General features: G+C 78.2%; 1 protein-coding gene across 1 annotated transcript in view; it reads left to right on the plus strand.

The window, feature by feature from the left end:
* The window catches only part of LOC125429909, a 32,553-nt gene that overhangs the window by 3,256 nt on the left and 13,332 nt on the right, over positions 1–15,965 (plus strand). Inside the window, exons 2-3 of the mRNA XM_048491494.1 lie at positions 1,154–2,114; positions 4,968–5,079. Of these exons, the coding sequence (XP_048347451.1) occupies positions 1,407–2,114; positions 4,968–5,079 (820 nt within the window). The 5' untranslated portion in view covers positions 1,154–1,406. The remainder of the gene's footprint in view (positions 1–1,153; positions 2,115–4,967; positions 5,080–15,965) is intronic.

Genomic DNA, 15,965 nt, shown 5'->3' on the forward strand with positions numbered 1-15,965 from the left:
TCTATCGGCTGTGTATAACCTGTTGAACATATCCAGTGAATGTTCCTTCAAAAGGACATTTCCAGTAATCTAAAATTTTAAAAATCTTAATTAAAAAAAAATTTATACGTAAAAATAATTGAATAGATATATTTATCAAGGCAAAAAAAAGTTTCACTGCCATAACTTTATTAACATAATTCCTTGGTATTTTATTGAAAGGAGTTAAAGAATTCTCAGGGAACCCTTTGGTAAAACCTGTAAAGAGTCCTGAGCTATAGCAGCAAAAATTAAGCAGGAGTCCAAGAACCCCTGCAAGACTCCAGTCCTACTCTATCTGATGAAGAGAGCTTTGACTCTTGAAAGCTTATACCCCCAAACTATTGTCAGTCTCTAAAGTGCTACTGCACTTATATTTGCTGCTCTGGCTGGAGCAGCAGTGGCGCAGTGGTTAAGAGCAGGTGCATTCTAATCTGGAGGAACCAGGTTTGATTCTCCGCTCTGCCACTTGAGCTGTGGAGGCTTATCTGGGGAATTCAGATTAGCCTGGACACTCCCACACACGCCAGCTGGGTGACCTTGGGCTAGTCACAGCTTTCCGGGGCTCTCTCAGCCCCACCTACCTCACAGGGTGTTTGTTGTGAGGGGGAAAGGGCAAGGAGATTGTAAGCCCCTCTGAGTCTCCTACAGGAGAGAAAGGGGGGATGTAAATCCAAACTCTTCTTCTCTTCTTGTTCTACTGTAGACAAATACTGCTGCTCTCCAAAGCTAAAAGGCTTCTTAGTCTTGTCCTGTTCAGTTTTTCTGAGCCTCTTAAGTCTCCCCAGGACTCCTGTTTTAAATTCATAAATGAGCTAATCACTCCCAGATCCTGCTGAGTCCAAGGCTGATAAGATCAAATCTGCATATGAATTCCAACCCAGCATCTTCTGGATGGGGCCTCCCTTTGAAATTCCACTGGCCCCAGGGTGATCTTTTAATGTGAAAACATGAGTTTTACAACAGTCTCTTTGTTTTTTTTTCCTGTGGAGGATGGGTAAAGTTGACCTGCCCTGCCCTTCCCTTTCCCATCAGCACCTAGCTATTGTTCTGGAGATCTTGATAGGAGGAAGAGACTCAAGTCTTCTCTGGAGGGACTGATTTCTTTTAAACCTTTATTTTCTGACCTTTTCAGGAAGGGCCACCCTTTATGTGGCAAAACAAGAATCGCCCTAGAGGATGGTCTTGGTGGAAGCTCTGCATTGGAGGTGTCTTGGATAAGAGGCCCTGTGGACACTGGGTGAAGCCAGCTTTTTGGACTGATCTGGAGTCATCCGGAGAGGTAGAAGCAGGACCTGTGTCTTGCCACTGCGAGGATTTCAGGGACAATCAGATTTCTCTCAGGAAGATCTCTACTAGAAAGGAACAGGCTACAGGCAAGGGTGAAAATGGAAAGCAGAAATCATGTAGGGGGATCAGAAAAGAGAGTTGAGAGACCAGGAAATGTCCACCATGAATGGAAGATGGATTATTCACGGTGGACAACATCGGAATGGGAACAGTGCAACAGGCTTCAACAACGCTGGGAGGGTCAATGGCAGGACCTTGCAAAGACACTCCAGCCCCCTTGTTTGGGACTGAGGAACTCACTGCCACTGGAGCACGAACCGTGGGATGACACCAACGCCTTCTTGGCCTCCTTCGAGCAAGTTGCAAGAGCTTGCCAATGGCCCAGGGAAGAGTGGGCGGCCCGGCTTCTACCGGCCCTCAGCGGAGAAGCCCAGCAAGCCTTTGGCCGTCTGGAAGCCAGAGATAGGGAGGATTATGGGAAAGTGAAAGCGGCCATCTTGCGTGGGGAAGCCAACCGCATGGAAACCCTGCGCCAGCACTTCAGGCAATTCCGCTCTCAAGAGATGGAAGACCCACGCCGGATCTACAGCCAGCTGCAGGAGCTTTGCTGTCAGTGGCTGAGGCCGGAAAGGCACTCGAAGGAGCAGATCTTGGAGTTGCTGATCCTGGAGCAGTTTCTGGCCATCCTGCCACCGGAGCTGCAGAGCTGGATCAAGGCCAGCAGCCCCGAGAACTGCACCCAAGCTGCGGCCCTGGCTGAAGATTTCCTGCTGAGCCACCAAGGGGCCGACATGGGGGCATGGCCGGTCAGTATTTAATATTTCACACTTGGGGGTTCCAACATATGTTGGATTACTGGCTATACAGAAGGAACTTGGCTGTTTTGCCCAATACTGTGCTATTGTTACATTCGATAGTGATAGGCAGTTTAAATCGTTCTCCAGATACAGGATCAGCAGTTCCTTATCATCCCCTGCCAGCATCATGCTGGCAGGGGATGATGGGAATTGTGGTCCATAACATCTGGAGGGCCGTGAGTTTGACACCTGTGCACTACAGTAACCATTTGCTACTGAGACAGGTTGTCCATACAGGGCAATCCAGCTGCAAATGACAGTAGCACAATATCCAATTGTGTGTGGATGCAGTCTACCTGGGAAGAAGAAGAGTAGGTTTTTATACTCCACTTTTCTCTACTGTAAGGAGTCTCAAAGCAGCTTATAGTTGCCTTCCTTCCTCCCCGCTGCCCCGGCAATACAGGTGCCTTGTGAAGCAAGTGGGACTGAGAGAGCTCTGAAAGAGCTGTGACTACCCCAAGGCCCCCAGCAGGCTTCATGTGGAGGAACAGGGAAAGGAATCTGGTTCACCAGATTAGAGGCCGCTGCTCATATGGAGGAACAGAGAATCAAACCCACTTCTCCACATTAACCACTACACCACACTGGCTCTCCATGAGAGGGTCAAAAGGGTGTGTGTGTGCGTATGAAGAGGGAGTCCATGGGTTCACTTTGCCTTGTGTTCCCCCCAAAAGCTGGGGCTGGTCCAGTTTGTGGCAAACTTAGCTCTGTCTTTTTTCCCCAGAATGCAGTGGGAAAACAGAAATGGACCCAGGTCATGGTTGGAAGCTGGGTTGGTTGCTAGCCCTGTGCTGGAATCTGGAGTTTTCCTGGAATAACAGCTGATTTCCATGTTCAGGCCCCCCATGGAGACAACTTTGGAGGGTGGACTCTACCGCTAAAGTGTTCCCTGAGGCTGCTCCCCCAAATCTCCAGGAATTTACCAACCTGAAGTTGGCAACCATAGTTGGAAGGCACTAGTTCAACCTCATCCCCGCCCCCAATTTTGTTGATCTTGTAGGCACCTGAAGCATTTTGAGATCAGGATAGGATTGCCAGGTGCCCCCAGGCCCCTGGCAAGAGGTGAGGTATAGGGTGGCCAGATCCAGGTTGAGAAACACCTGGAGATTTGGGAATGGAGCTCAGGGAGGAGGACCTCAGAGGGCCCCAGAGCCCACCCTTCAAACATCCATTTTCTGTAGGGGGAACTGATTTCAGGAGTCTGGATATGTGCTGTAATTCCGGGGGATCTCCAGGTCTCACCTGGAGGTTGACATCCCTAGAACAGGAAGTGTTGCCACCGCAAAATGGTTGACAGTCCAGGGTCAGGGCCCAGTGGAAAATGGCTGCCACAGGGTACTGGAGCTAGTCACAAAATTTTGGGGAATTACAGAGCAAGCATCTTTCTGCTATGAAGTCACTTGTTTCTGGGGGTTTCTCCTCAGAGGAAGTAGAGAAAAGCTAGGCTTGGTTCTTTACTTTGTGGAAGAAGCAAATGAGCACCAGGAAATGGCTGGCAGGTGCTATGGTTAGGGCAGCTCCTGGGCTACAGGCTTCTGCTGTTACTCACTGGAGCATAAGGAACAGAAATAATAAATAAAATTTCTGGGAAAAGCAGTGTTGCCTCAACATCATTGTGCTCCCCAACGCCCTCCCCCCAAAAAGAACGTGGTTGGCAACCTTAGTTGTGATGTCCATTGAGAATTGCTGGACTAGTCAGTGCTTGGTTTCAGATCATAGGGTTATCAACTTCAGGTTGAAAAATTCCTGGAGATCTGGGGGCAGTGCTGGAGGGCAGAATTTGGGGCAGGGGGTGGTGGTGAGGGGGCTCAGCAGGGAGTCCCTTCCTACAAAGCAGCCATTTTCTCCAAGGGAACACATTTCTGTGGTCTGGAGATCAATTGTAATTCTAAGGGAAGGCCAAATCCCACCCTGTAGTTGGCAACCCTTCTTGGGAAGCCCATACAAGCCCCCTTGAGCTGCACAATGCAAGAAGGCAGAGCATAAGTATGTTAAACATAATCACAGCGGTTCTCCTCCCAGCTCTGTGTCACCAAGTCCAGAATTGCCTTACCTGGTCAGAACCGTGGTCTATTCAGTTCTGCATCCAGTGTCTGAGCAAATAACTCCAGCAGCAGTGGCGTAGTTGCTAAGAGCAGGTGCACTCTGATCTGGAAGAACCGGGTTTGATTCCCAGCTCTGCCGCTTGAGTTGTGGAGGCTTATCTGGGGAATTCAGATTAGCCTGGGCACTCCCACACATGCCAGATGGGTGACCTTGGGCTAGTCACAGCTCTTAGGAGCACTCTCAGCCCCACCCACCTTACAGGGTGTTTGTTGGGAGGGGGGAAGGGCAAGGAGATTGTAAACCCCTTTGAGTCTCTTCAGGAGAGAAAGGGGGGATATAAATCCAAAACTCTTCTTCTCTTCTTCTCTCTCCAGGCAAATACCTAAGAAGGGCATGGCGGTGAGGGTCAGCAAGGTGTAGTGGTTAGAGTGTCAGCATGGCCTTTGAGAGGCCCAGGATCAAATCCCCACTCTGCCATGGAAGCTTTCAAGGTGACCTTGGGCCAGTCACACACTCTCACGCAGGGTTATTGTGAGGAGAAAATTGAGGAGAAGAGAATTGTGTAAGCCACCTTGGGTCCCCACTGGGGAGAAAAGTGGAGCATAAATGAAGTACATATACAATGAAGAAAATAAACAGACCTTGAAAGATCGGTTGCTCCTCAGCAACTTGTATTCAGAGATATACTGCCTCTGAACTTGGTGGTTCCATTTTGCCACTGGAGTTTATGGCCATTGATCTTCATTGCTGTTTCAGGTGCCGCTGCAAGAGAAGGCCGTGAATTCCCTGGAGACACAAGGCACTCCACTGATTTTCTCCCAGAGACAGATCCAGGGTGAGATGAATGATGTGGAAATTGGTTCCACAGGTAAGGAAGGACTGATTTGTGAGGATTGTAGTTAAAAAGCAAAAAGAAGGCTCAGTTAGCCTGAGACCCCCTACCCCCAAATCTGATAGCTCAGGCTCCATCCTGCTTTGTGGGGGGCAGGATCTTATAAGAAGACTTTGTTTTATTTATTTATTTGAAATATTTCGATGCTGCCTTTCTGCCCCAATAGGGTGCCCAAAGTGGCAAACATCCAAACAAGAGAAAATTTAGAACATTATAACAGCATTGAAAATGTTTATACAGTTTAATACACAGGGAAACACAACTCAACAGTGGAGGACAGCCAGTAAGAGTTACTTTGTTTGGGGGTACGCCTGCTGGCAGTAAACAGTGATAGATAGATGAATGTCCCTATAGTGGTGGCGAACCTTTGGCACTCCAGATGTTATGGACTATGGGGGGGGGGTGGGGGGGGGGGGGGGTGGGGGGGGGGGGGGGTGGGGGGGGGGGGGGGTGGGGGGGGGGGGGGGTGGGGGGGGGGGGGGGTGGGGGGGGGGGGGGGTGGGGGGGGGGGGGGGTGGGGGGGGGGGGGGGTGGGGGGGGGGGGGGGTGGGGGGGGGGGGGGGTGGGGGGGGGGGGGGGTGGGGGGGGGGGGGGGTGGGGGGGGGGGGGGGTGGGGGGGGGGGGGGGTGGGGGGGGGGGGGGGTGGGGGGGGGGGGGGGTGGGGGGGGGGGGGGGTGGGGGGGGGGGGGGGTGGGGGGGGGGGGGGGTGGGGGGGGGGGGGGGTGGGGGGGGGGGGGGGTGGGGGGGGGGGGGGGTGGGGGGGGGGGGGGGTGGGGGGGGGGGGGGGTGGGGGGGGGGGGGGGTGGGGGGGGGGGGGGGTGGGGGGGGGGGGGGGTGGGGGGGGGGGGGGGTGGGGGGGGGGGGGGGTGGGGGGGGGGGGGGGTGGGGGGGGGGGGGGGTGGGGGGGGGGGGGGGTGGGGGGGGGGGGGGGTGGGGGGGGGGGGGGGTGGGGGGGGGGGGGGGTGGGGGGGGGGGGGGGTGGGGGGGGGGGGGGGTGGGGGGGGGGGGGGGTGGGGGGGGGGGGGGGTGGGGGGGGGGGGGGGTGGGGGGGGGGGGGGGTGGGGGGGGGGGGGGGTGGGGGGGGGGGGGGGTGGGGGGGGGGGGGGGTGGGGGGGGGGGGGGGTGGGGGGGGGGGGGGGTGGGGGGGGGGGGGGGTGGGGGGGGGGGGGGGTGGGGGGGGGGGGGGGTGGGGGGGGGGGGGGGTGGGGGGGGGGGGGGGTGGGGGGGGGGGGGGGTGGGGGGGGGGGGGGGTGGGGGGGGGGGGGGGTGGGGGGGGGGGGGGGTGGGGGGGGGGGGGGGTGGGGGGGGGGGGGGGTGGGGGGGGGGGGGGGTGGGGGGGGGGGGGGGTGGGGGGGGGGGGGGGTGGGGGGGGGGGGGGGTGGGGGGGGGGGGGGGTGGGGGGGGGGGGGGGTGGGGGGGGGGGGGGGTGGGGGGGGGGGGGGGTGGGGGGGGGGGGGGGTGGGGGGGGGGGGGGGTGGGGGGGGGGGGGGGTGGGGGGGGGGGGGGGTGGGGGGGGGGGGGGGTGGGGGGGGGGGGGGGTGGGGGGGGGGGGGGGTGGGGGGGGGGGGGGGTGGGGGGGGGGGGGGGTGGGGGGGGGGGGGGGTGGGGGGGGGGGGGGGTGGGGGGGGGGGGGGGTGGGGGGGGGGGGGGGTGGGGGGGGGGGGGGGTGGGGGGGGGGGGGGGTGGGGGGGGGGGGGGGTGGGGGGGGGGGGGGGTGGGGGGGGGGGGGGGTGGGGGGGGGGGGGGGTGGGGGGGGGGGGGGGTGGGGGGGGGGGGGGGTGGGGGGGGGGGGGGGTGGGGGGGGGGGGGGGTGGGGGGGGGGGGGGGTGGGGGGGGGGGGGGGTGGGGGGGGGGGGGGGTGGGGGGGGGGGGGGGTGGGGGGGGGGGGGGGTGGGGGGGGGGGGGGGTGGGGGGGGGGGGGGGTGGGGGGGGGGGGGGGTGGGGGGGGGGGGGGGTGGGGGGGGGGGGGGGTGGGGGGGGGGGGGGGTGGGGGGGGGGGGGGGTGGGGGGGGGGGGGGGTGGGGGGGGGGGGGGGTGGGGGGGGGGGGGGGTGGGGGGGGGGGGGGGTGGGGGGGGGGGGGGGTGGGGGGGGGGGGGGGTGGGGGGGGGGGGGGGTGGGGGGGGGGGGGGGTGGGGGGGGGGGGGGGTGGGGGGGGGGGGGGGTGGGGGGGGGGGGGGGTGGGGGGGGGGGGGGGTGGGGGGGGGGGGGGGTGGGGGGGGGGGGGGGTGGGGGGGGGGGGGGGTGGGGGGGGGGGGGGGTGGGGGGGGGGGGGGGTGGGGGGGGGGGGGGGTGGGGGGGGGGGGGGGTGGGGGGGGGGGGGGGTGGGGGGGGGGGGGGGTGGGGGGGGGGGGGGGTGGGGGGGGGGGGGGGTGGGGGGGGGGGGGGGTGGGGGGGGGGGGGGGTGGGGGGGGGGGGGGGTGGGGGGGGGGGGGGGTGGGGGGGGGGGGGGGTGGGGGGGGGGGGGGGTGGGGGGGGGGGGGGGTGGGGGGGGGGGGGGGTGGGGGGGGGGGGGGGTGGGGGGGGGGGGGGGTGGGGGGGGGGGGGGGTGGGGGGGGGGGGGGGTGGGGGGGGGGGGGGGTGGGGGGGGGGGGGGGTGGGGGGGGGGGGGGGTGGGGGGGGGGGGGGGTGGGGGGGGGGGGGGGTGGGGGGGGGGGGGGGTGGGGGGGGGGGGGGGTGGGGGGGGGGGGGGGTGGGGGGGGGGGGGGGTGGGGGGGGGGGGGGGTGGGGGGGGGGGGGGGTGGGGGGGGGGGGGGGTGGGGGGGGGGGGGGGTGGGGGGGGGGGGGGGTGGGGGGGGGGGGGGGTGGGGGGGGGGGGGGGTGGGGGGGGGGGGGGGTGGGGGGGGGGGGGGGTGGGGGGGGGGGGGGGTGGGGGGGGGGGGGGGTGGGGGGGGGGGGGGGTGGGGGGGGGGGGGGGTGGGGGGGGGGGGGGGTGGGGGGGGGGGGGGGTGGGGGGGGGGGGGGGTGGGGGGGGGGGGGGGTGGGGGGGGGGGGGGGTGGGGGGGGGGGGGGGTGGGGGGGGGGGGGGGTGGGGGGGGGGGGGGGTGGGGGGGGGGGGGGGTGGGGGGGGGGGGGGGTGGGGGGGGGGGGGGGTGGGGGGGGGGGGGGGTGGGGGGGGGGGGGGGTGGGGGGGGGGGGGGGTGGGGGGGGGGGGGGGTGGGGGGGGGGGGGGGTGGGGGGGGGGGGGGGTGGGGGGGGGGGGGGGTGGGGGGGGGGGGGGGTGGGGGGGGGGGGGGGTGGGGGGGGGGGGGGGTGGGGGGGGGGGGGGGTGGGGGGGGGGGGGGGTGGGGGGGGGGGGGGGTGGGGGGGGGGGGGGGTGGGGGGGGGGGGGGGTGGGGGGGGGGGGGGGTGGGGGGGGGGGGGGGTGGGGGGGGGGGGGGGTGGGGGGGGGGGGGGGTGGGGGGGGGGGGGGGTGGGGGGGGGGGGGGGTGGGGGGGGGGGGGGGTGGGGGGGGGGGGGGGTGGGGGGGGGGGGGGGTGGGGGGGGGGGGGGGTGGGGGGGGGGGGGGGTGGGGGGGGGGGGGGGTGGGGGGGGGGGGGGGTGGGGGGGGGGGGGGGTGGGGGGGGGGGGGGGTGGGGGGGGGGGGGGGTGGGGGGGGGGGGGGGTGGGGGGGGGGGGGGGTGGGGGGGGGGGGGGGTGGGGGGGGGGGGGGGTGGGGGGGGGGGGGGGTGGGGGGGGGGGGGGGTGGGGGGGGGGGGGGGTGGGGGGGGGGGGGGGTGGGGGGGGGGGGGGGTGGGGGGGGGGGGGGGTGGGGGGGGGGGGGGGTGGGGGGGGGGGGGGGTGGGGGGGGGGGGGGGTGGGGGGGGGGGGGGGTGGGGGGGGGGGGGGGTGGGGGGGGGGGGGGGTGGGGGGGGGGGGGGGTGGGGGGGGGGGGGGGTGGGGGGGGGGGGGGGTGGGGGGGGGGGGGGGTGGGGGGGGGGGGGGGTGGGGGGGGGGGGGGGTGGGGGGGGGGGGGGGTGGGGGGGGGGGGGGGTGGGGGGGGGGGGGGGTGGGGGGGGGGGGGGGTGGGGGGGGGGGGGGGTGGGGGGGGGGGGGGGTGGGGGGGGGGGGGGGTGGGGGGGGGGGGGGGTGGGGGGGGGGGGGGGTGGGGGGGGGGGGGGGTGGGGGGGGGGGGGGGTGGGGGGGGGGGGGGGTGGGGGGGGGGGGGGGTGGGGGGGGGGGGGGGTGGGGGGGGGGGGGGGTGGGGGGGGGGGGGGGTGGGGGGGGGGGGGGGTGGGGGGGGGGGGGGGTGGGGGGGGGGGGGGGTGGGGGGGGGGGGGGGTGGGGGGGGGGGGGGGTGGGGGGGGGGGGGGGTGGGGGGGGGGGGGGGTGGGGGGGGGGGGGGGTGGGGGGGGGGGGGGGTGGGGGGGGGGGGGGGTGGGGGGGGGGGGGGGTGGGGGGGGGGGGGGGTGGGGGGGGGGGGGGGTGGGGGGGGGGGGGGGTGGGGGGGGGGGGGGGTGGGGGGGGGGGGGGGTGGGGGGGGGGGGGGGTGGGGGGGGGGGGGGGTGGGGGGGGGGGGGGGTGGGGGGGGGGGGGGGTGGGGGGGGGGGGGGGTGGGGGGGGGGGGGGGTGGGGGGGGGGGGGGGTGGGGGGGGGGGGGGGTGGGGGGGGGGGGGGGTGGGGGGGGGGGGGGGTGGGGGGGGGGGGGGGTGGGGGGGGGGGGGGGTGGGGGGGGGGGGGGGTGGGGGGGGGGGGGGGTGGGGGGGGGGGGGGGTGGGGGGGGGGGGGGGTGGGGGGGGGGGGGGGTGGGGGGGGGGGGGGGTGGGGGGGGGGGGGGGTGGGGGGGGGGGGGGGTGGGGGGGGGGGGGGGTGGGGGGGGGGGGGGGTGGGGGGGGGGGGGGGTGGGGGGGGGGGGGGGTGGGGGGGGGGGGGGGTGGGGGGGGGGGGGGGTGGGGGGGGGGGGGGGTGGGGGGGGGGGGGGGTGGGGGGGGGGGGGGGTGGGGGGGGGGGGGGGTGGGGGGGGGGGGGGGTGGGGGGGGGGGGGGGTGGGGGGGGGGGGGGGTGGGGGGGGGGGGGGGTGGGGGGGGGGGGGGGTGGGGGGGGGGGGGGGTGGGGGGGGGGGGGGGTGGGGGGGGGGGGGGGTGGGGGGGGGGGGGGGTGGGGGGGGGGGGGGGTGGGGGGGGGGGGGGGTGGGGGGGGGGGGGGGTGGGGGGGGGGGGGGGTGGGGGGGGGGGGGGGTGGGGGGGGGGGGGGGTGGGGGGGGGGGGGGGTGGGGGGGGGGGGGGGTGGGGGGGGGGGGGGGTGGGGGGGGGGGGGGGTGGGGGGGGGGGGGGGTGGGGGGGGGGGGGGGTGGGGGGGGGGGGGGGTGGGGGGGGGGGGGGGTGGGGGGGGGGGGGGGTGGGGGGGGGGGGGGGTGGGGGGGGGGGGGGGTGGGGGGGGGGGGGGGTGGGGGGGGGGGGGGGTGGGGGGGGGGGGGGGTGGGGGGGGGGGGGGGTGGGGGGGGGGGGGGGTGGGGGGGGGGGGGGGTGGGGGGGGGGGGGGGTGGGGGGGGGGGGGGGTGGGGGGGGGGGGGGGTGGGGGGGGGGGGGGGTGGGGGGGGGGGGGGGTGGGGGGGGGGGGGGGTGGGGGGGGGGGGGGGTGGGGGGGGGGGGGGGTGGGGGGGGGGGGGGGTGGGGGGGGGGGGGGGTGGGGGGGGGGGGGGGTGGGGGGGGGGGGGGGTGGGGGGGGGGGGGGGTGGGGGGGGGGGGGGGTGGGGGGGGGGGGGGGTGGGGGGGGGGGGGGGTGGGGGGGGGGGGGGGTGGGGGGGGGGGGGGGTGGGGGGGGGGGGGGGTGGGGGGGGGGGGGGGTGGGGGGGGGGGGGGGTGGGGGGGGGGGGGGGTGGGGGGGGGGGGGGGTGGGGGGGGGGGGGGGTGGGGGGGGGGGGGGGTGGGGGGGGGGGGGGGTGGGGGGGGGGGGGGGTGGGGGGGGGGGGGGGTGGGGGGGGGGGGGGGTGGGGGGGGGGGGGGGTGGGGGGGGGGGGGGGTGGGGGGGGGGGGGGGTGGGGGGGGGGGGGGGTGGGGGGGGGGGGGGGTGGGGGGGGGGGGGGGTGGGGGGGGGGGGGGGTGGGGGGGGGGGGGGGTGGGGGGGGGGGGGGGTGGGGGGGGGGGGGGGTGGGGGGGGGGGGGGGTGGGGGGGGGGGGGGGTGGGGGGGGGGGGGGGTGGGGGGGGGGGGGGGTGGGGGGGGGGGGGGGTGGGGGGGGGGGGGGGTGGGGGGGGGGGGGGGTGGGGGGGGGGGGGGGTGGGGGGGGGGGGGGGTGGGGGGGGGGGGGGGTGGGGGGGGGGGGGGGTGGGGGGGGGGGGGGGTGGGGGGGGGGGGGGGTGGGGGGGGGGGGGGGTGGGGGGGGGGGGGGGTGGGGGGGGGGGGGGGTGGGGGGGGGGGGGGGTGGGGGGGGGGGGGGGTGGGGGGGGGGGGGGGTGGGGGGGGGGGGGGGTGGGGGGGGGGGGGGGTGGGGGGGGGGGGGGGTGGGGGGGGGGGGGGGTGGGGGGGGGGGGGGGTGGGGGGGGGGGGGGGTGGGGGGGGGGGGGGGTGGGGGGGGGGGGGGGTGGGGGGGGGGGGGGGTGGGGGGGGGGGGGGGTGGGGGGGGGGGGGGGTGGGGGGGGGGGGGGGTGGGGGGGGGGGGGGGTGGGGGGGGGGGGGGGTGGGGGGGGGGGGGGGTGGGGGGGGGGGGGGGTGGGGGGGGGGGGGGGTGGGGGGGGGGGGGGGTGGGGGGGGGGGGGGGTGGGGGGGGGGGGGGGTGGGGGGGGGGGGGGGTGGGGGGGGGGGGGGGTGGGGGGGGGGGGGGGTGGGGGGGGGGGGGGGTGGGGGGGGGGGGGGGTGGGGGGGGGGGGGGGTGGGGGGGGGGGGGGGTGGGGGGGGGGGGGGGTGGGGGGGGGGGGGGGTGGGGGGGGGGGGGGGTGGGGGGGGGGGGGGGTGGGGGGGGGGGGGGGTGGGGGGGGGGGGGGGTGGGGGGGGGGGGGGGTGGGGGGGGGGGGGGGTGGGGGGGGGGGGGGGTGGGGGGGGGGGGGGGTGGGGGGGGGGGGGGGTGGGGGGGGGGGGGGGTGGGGGGGGGGGGGGGTGGGGGGGGGGGGGGGTGGGGGGGGGGGGGGGTGGGGGGGGGGGGGGGTGGGGGGGGGGGGGGGTGGGGGGGGGGGGGGGTGGGGGGGGGGGGGGGTGGGGGGGGGGGGGGGTGGGGGGGGGGGGGGGTGGGGGGGGGGGGGGGTGGGGGGGGGGGGGGGTGGGGGGGGGGGGGGGTGGGGGGGGGGGGGGGTGGGGGGGGGGGGGGGTGGGGGGGGGGGGGGGTGGGGGGGGGGGGGGGTGGGGGGGGGGGGGGGTGGGGGGGGGGGGGGGTGGGGGGGGGGGGGGGTGGGGGGGGGGGGGGGTGGGGGGGGGGGGGGGTGGGGGGGGGGGGGGGTGGGGGGGGGGGGGGGTGGGGGGGGGGGGGGGTGGGGGGGGGGGGGGGTGGGGGGGGGGGGGGGTGGGGGGGGGGGGGGGTGGGGGGGGGGGGGGGTGGGGGGGGGGGGGGGTGGGGGGGGGGGGGGGTGGGGGGGGGGGGGGGTGGGGGGGGGGGGGGGTGGGGGGGGGGGGGGGTGGGGGGGGGGGGGGGTGGGGGGGGGGGGGGGTGGGGGGGGGGGGGGGTGGGGGGGGGGGGGGGTGGGGGGGGGGGGGGGTGGGGGGGGGGGGGGGTGGGGGGGGGGGGGGGTGGGGGGGGGGGGGGGTGGGGGGGGGGGGGGGTGGGGGGGGGGGGGGGTGGGGGGGGGGGGGGGTGGGGGGGGGGGGGGGTGGGGGGGGGGGGGGGTGGGGGGGGGGGGGGGTGGGGGGGGGGGGGGGTGGGGGGGGGGGGGGGTGGGGGGGGGGGGGGGTGGGGGGGGGGGGGGGTGGGGGGGGGGGGGGGTGGGGGGGGGGGGGGGTGGGGGGGGGGGGGGGTGGGGGGGGGGGGGGGTGGGGGGGGGGGGGGGTGGGGGGGGGGGGGGGTGGGGGGGGGGGGGGGTGGGGGGGGGGGGGGGTGGGGGGGGGGGGGGGTGGGGGGGGGGGGGGGTGGGGGGGGGGGGGGGTGGGGGGGGGGGGGGGTGGGGGGGGGGGGGGGTGGGGGGGGGGGGGGGTGGGGGGGGGGGGGGGTGGGGGGGGGGGGGGGTGGGGGGGGGGGGGGGTGGGGGGGGGGGGGGGTGGGGGGGGGGGGGGGTGGGGGGGGGGGGGGGTGGGGGGGGGGGGGGGTGGGGGGGGGGGGGGGTGGGGGGGGGGGGGGGTGGGGGGGGGGGGGGGTGGGGGGGGGGGGGGGTGGGGGGGGGGGGGGGTGGGGGGGGGGGGGGGTGGGGGGGGGGGGGGGTGGGGGGGGGGGGGGGTGGGGGGGGGGGGGGGTGGGGGGGGGGGGGGGTGGGGGGGGGGGGGGGTGGGGGGGGGGGGGGGTGGGGGGGGGGGGGGGTGGGGGGGGGGGGGGGTGGGGGGGGGGGGGGGTGGGGGGGGGGGGGGGTGGGGGGGGGGGGGGGTGGGGGGGGGGGGGGGTGGGGGGGGGGGGGGGTGGGGGGGGGGGGGGGTGGGGGGGGGGGGGGGTGGGGGGGGGGGGGGGTGGGGGGGGGGGGGGGTGGGGGGGGGGGGGGGTGGGGGGGGGGGGGGGTGGGGGGGGGGGGGGGTGGGGGGGGGGGGGGGTGGGGGGGGGGGGGGGTGGGGGGGGGGGGGGGTGGGGGGGGGGGGGGGTGGGGGGGGGGGGGGGTGGGGGGGGGGGGGGGTGGGGGGGGGGGGGGGTGGGGGGGGGGGGGGGTGGGGGGGGGGGGGGGTGGGGGGGGGGGGGGGTGGGGGGGGGGGGGGGTGGGGGGGGGGGGGGGTGGGGGGGGGGGGGGGTGGGGGGGGGGGGGGGTGGGGGGGGGGGGGGGTGGGGGGGGGGGGGGGTGGGGGGGGGGGGGGGTGGGGGGGGGGGGGGGTGGGGGGGGGGGGGGGTGGGGGGGGGGGGGGGTGGGGGGGGGGGGGGGTGGGGGGGGGGGGGGGTGGGGGGGGGGGGGGGTGGGGGGGGGGGGGGGTGGGGGGGGGGGGGGGTGGGGGGGGGGGGGGGTGGGGGGGGGGGGGGGTGGGGGGGGGGGGGGGTGGGGGGGGGGGGGGGTGGGGGGGGGGGGGGGTGGGGGGGGGGGGGGGTGGGGGGGGGGGGGGGTGGGGGGGGGGGGGGGTGGGGGGGGGGGGGGGTGGGGGGGGGGGGGGGTGGGGGGGGGGGGGGGTGGGGGGGGGGGGGGGTGGGGGGGGGGGGGGGTGGGGGGGGGGGGGGGTGGGGGGGGGGGGGGGTGGGGGGGGGGGGGGGTGGGGGGGGGGGGGGGTGGGGGGGGGGGGGGGTGGGGGGGGGGGGGGGTGGGGGGGGGGGGGGGTGGGGGGGGGGGGGGGTGGGGGGGGGGGGGGGTGGGGGGGGGGGGGGGTGGGGGGGGGGGGGGGTGGGGGGGGGGGGGGGTGGGGGGGGGGGGGGGTGGGGGGGGGGGGGGGTGGGGGGGGGGGGGGGTGGGGGGGGGGGGGGGTGGGGGGGGGGGGGGGTGGGGGGGGGGGGGGGTGGGGGGGGGGGGGGGTGGGGGGGGGGGGGGGTGGGGGGGGGGGGGGGTGGGGGGGGGGGGGGGTGGGGGGGGGGGGGGGTGGGGGGGGGGGGGGGTGGGGGGGGGGGGGGGTGGGGGGGGGGGGGGGTGGGGGGGGGGGGGGGTGGGGGGGGGGGGGGGTGGGGGGGGGGGGGGGTGGGGGGGGGGGGGGGTGGGGGGGGGGGGGGGTGGGGGGGGGGGGGGGTGGGGGGGGGGGGGGGTGGGGGGGGGGGGGGGTGGGGGGGGGGGGGGGTGGGGGGGGGGGGGGGTGGGGGGGGGGGGGGGTGGGGGGGGGGGGGGGTGGGGGGGGGGGGGGGTGGGGGGGGGGGGGGGTGGGGGGGGGGGGGGGTGGGGGGGGGGGGGGGTGGGGGGGGGGGGGGGTGGGGGGGGGGGGGGGTGGGGGGGGGGGGGGGTGGGGGGGGGGGGGGGTGGGGGGGGGGGGGGGTGGGGGGGGGGGGGGGTGGGGGGGGGGGGGGGTGGGGGGGGGGGGGGGTGGGGGGGGGGGGGGGTGGGGGGGGGGGGGGGTGGGGGGGGGGGGGGGTGGGGGGGGGGGGGGGTGGGGGGGGGGGGGGGTGGGGGGGGGGGGGGGTGGGGGGGGGGGGGGGTGGGGGGGGGGGGGGGTGGGGGGGGGGGGGGGTGGGGGGGGGGGGGGGTGGGGGGGGGGGGGGGTGGGGGGGGGGGGGGGTGGGGGGGGGGGGGGGTGGGGGGGGGGGGGGGTGGGGGGGGGGGGGGGTGGGGGGGGGGGGGGGTGGGGGGGGGGGGGGGTGGGGGGGGGGGGGGGTGGGGGGGGGGGGGGGTGGGGGGGGGGGGGGGTGGGGGGGGGGGGGGGTGGGGGGGGGGGGGGGTGGGGGGGGGGGGGGGTGGGGGGGGGGGGGGGTGGGGGGGGGGGGGGGTGGGGGGGGGGGGGGGTGGGGGGGGGGGGGGGTGGGGGGGGGGGGGGGTGGGGGGGGGGGGGGGTGGGGGGGGGGGGGGGTGGGGGGGGGGGGGGGTGGGGGGGGGGGGGGGTGGGGGGGGGGGGGGGTGGGGGGGGGGGGGGGTGGGGGGGGGGGGGGGTGGGGGGGGGGGGGGGTGGGGGGGGGGGGGGGTGGGGGGGGGGGGGGGTGGGGGGGGGGGGGGGTGGGGGGGGGGGGGGGTGGGGGGGGGGGGGGGTGGGGGGGGGGGGGGGTGGGGGGGGGGGGGGGTGGGGGGGGGGGGGGGTGGGGGGGGGGGGGGGTGGGGGGGGGGGGGGGTGGGGGGGGGGGGGGGTGGGGGGGGGGGGGGGTGGGGGGGGGGGGGGGTGGGGGGGGGGGGGGGTGGGGGGGGGGGGGGGTGGGGGGGGGGGGGGGTGGGGGGGGGGGGGGGTGGGGGGGGGGGGGGGTGGGGGGGGGGGGGGGTGGGGGGGGGG

The sequence above is a fragment of the Sphaerodactylus townsendi genome, linkage group LG03 (genome assembly GCF_021028975.2).
Source record: "Sphaerodactylus townsendi isolate TG3544 linkage group LG03, MPM_Stown_v2.3, whole genome shotgun sequence".
Classification (NCBI taxonomy): domain Eukaryota; kingdom Metazoa; phylum Chordata; class Lepidosauria; order Squamata; family Sphaerodactylidae; genus Sphaerodactylus; species Sphaerodactylus townsendi.